At 50.2% G+C, this 1,252-nt stretch overlaps 1 protein-coding gene across 1 annotated transcript; it reads left to right on the forward strand.

The window, feature by feature from the left end:
- Positions 1 to 111: 111 nt before the first annotated feature.
- On the forward strand, positions 112 to 714 carry Pmar_PMAR026427 (conserved hypothetical protein; the record flags this gene model as incomplete). Its single annotated transcript, XM_002772574.1, has 4 exons — positions 112 to 226; positions 277 to 395; positions 436 to 529; positions 570 to 714. Coding segments are annotated over 4 exons (473 nt in total), but the record flags the coding sequence as incomplete, so codon positions are not given.
- Positions 715 to 1,252: the final 538 nt, after the last annotated feature.

Below are 1,252 nucleotides of genomic sequence, written 5' to 3' on the forward strand. Positions count from 1 at the left end.
TGAAGACTGCGGAGGACCTGCAGAACAAGTGAGCAGAGTACGCCCTTCGAGGTCCGATCGACCACGTGTTCATGATAGATACGCCCACCTCACCAACTACTCTATTTGTAGGAGCTCCGACGATTATGTCGAGAACAGAGATGCAAGGGTTGACCACTATGGTCATAAGTGGAGCCTATCGGCTCTCAATAGGCATTGCTCTTGCAGTGGCCTTAACGTGTCTGAGGTACTTCTCCAACTCTATTATCACAGCTGGCCGGCATGTCATCATCTCAGGTCTGGGGCTCTATCATTGATATCATATTGAAGACTATTGTGGCATCGGGAAGGTTCGGGCAGATTGGTCAGAGTGGCGTGGGCAGGCGGGCGGCCCCGTCTTGTTTTGAGCTCTTTGGGTAAGCCGTCGGTGATTGCCACCATATACTGTTATCACAGTTTCGACATTTTGTTGGACTCCAAGCTTAAGCCATGGCTTATCGAAGTAAATCTGAGCCCCAGTCTCGTGGCTGACACACCTCTTGATCGGAAGGTAGACGAAACATTGTAGTCGCTCTGAAGTCTATGGTCAGATCAAAGCCCACCTCATCTCCGATATCCTCAACTTGGTCGGTGTACCGTCATCGAAGTCTCGAGGGAATAGTCTCCAGGGATACTATGTTAACACATTTACATCGACAACGAGCCGTCTACTCAAAACGCCGCCTTTCGATATGGGTGACAATATGAGTCACTTCATGGGAGGGTCCGGTTCTAGGCTGGATAATGCTGAGACCAGGGCGGGGATGTGTGGTTTTCGAGGCCACGATATAGATAAGGAGTCCTCACGGGTACTAGTGCAAGTCCTTGGGGAGTTGCGACGACATGCTGGGTATTCTAATGGAGGGGGAAGATCTAGGGACAACTTCATCAGGATATACCCAACGCCAGAGTCGACCTGGAGGTAAGAGAGGGGACTCATAGCTGTGTCCAGAGCATAGTGCAACTCAGATTCCGAGATATGCTATCACCGCATTGTCACTATACCCGGCTTATTAATCGAATCTTCTATGGACACTTTTGGGACCCTGGTAGAAGATCGAGAACGAATTCCGGGATCCGTCGGAGTTCCGAGCCACTCCTTAGAGACGGTATTTTTAGAAATACTAGGCTTACTCTATTACTGCTTGAGTACGGCGAACGCCTCTGCATCTTCCTCGAGTCCTTGCCACCTCGTTTGCGAGCTAAGTTGGCCAGAATTGCTCATGTCTGGACC

This window comes from Perkinsus marinus, assembly GCF_000006405.1.
Source record: "Perkinsus marinus ATCC 50983 genomic scaffold scf_1104296960762, whole genome shotgun sequence".
NCBI lineage: Eukaryota > Perkinsozoa > Perkinsida > Perkinsidae > Perkinsus > Perkinsus marinus.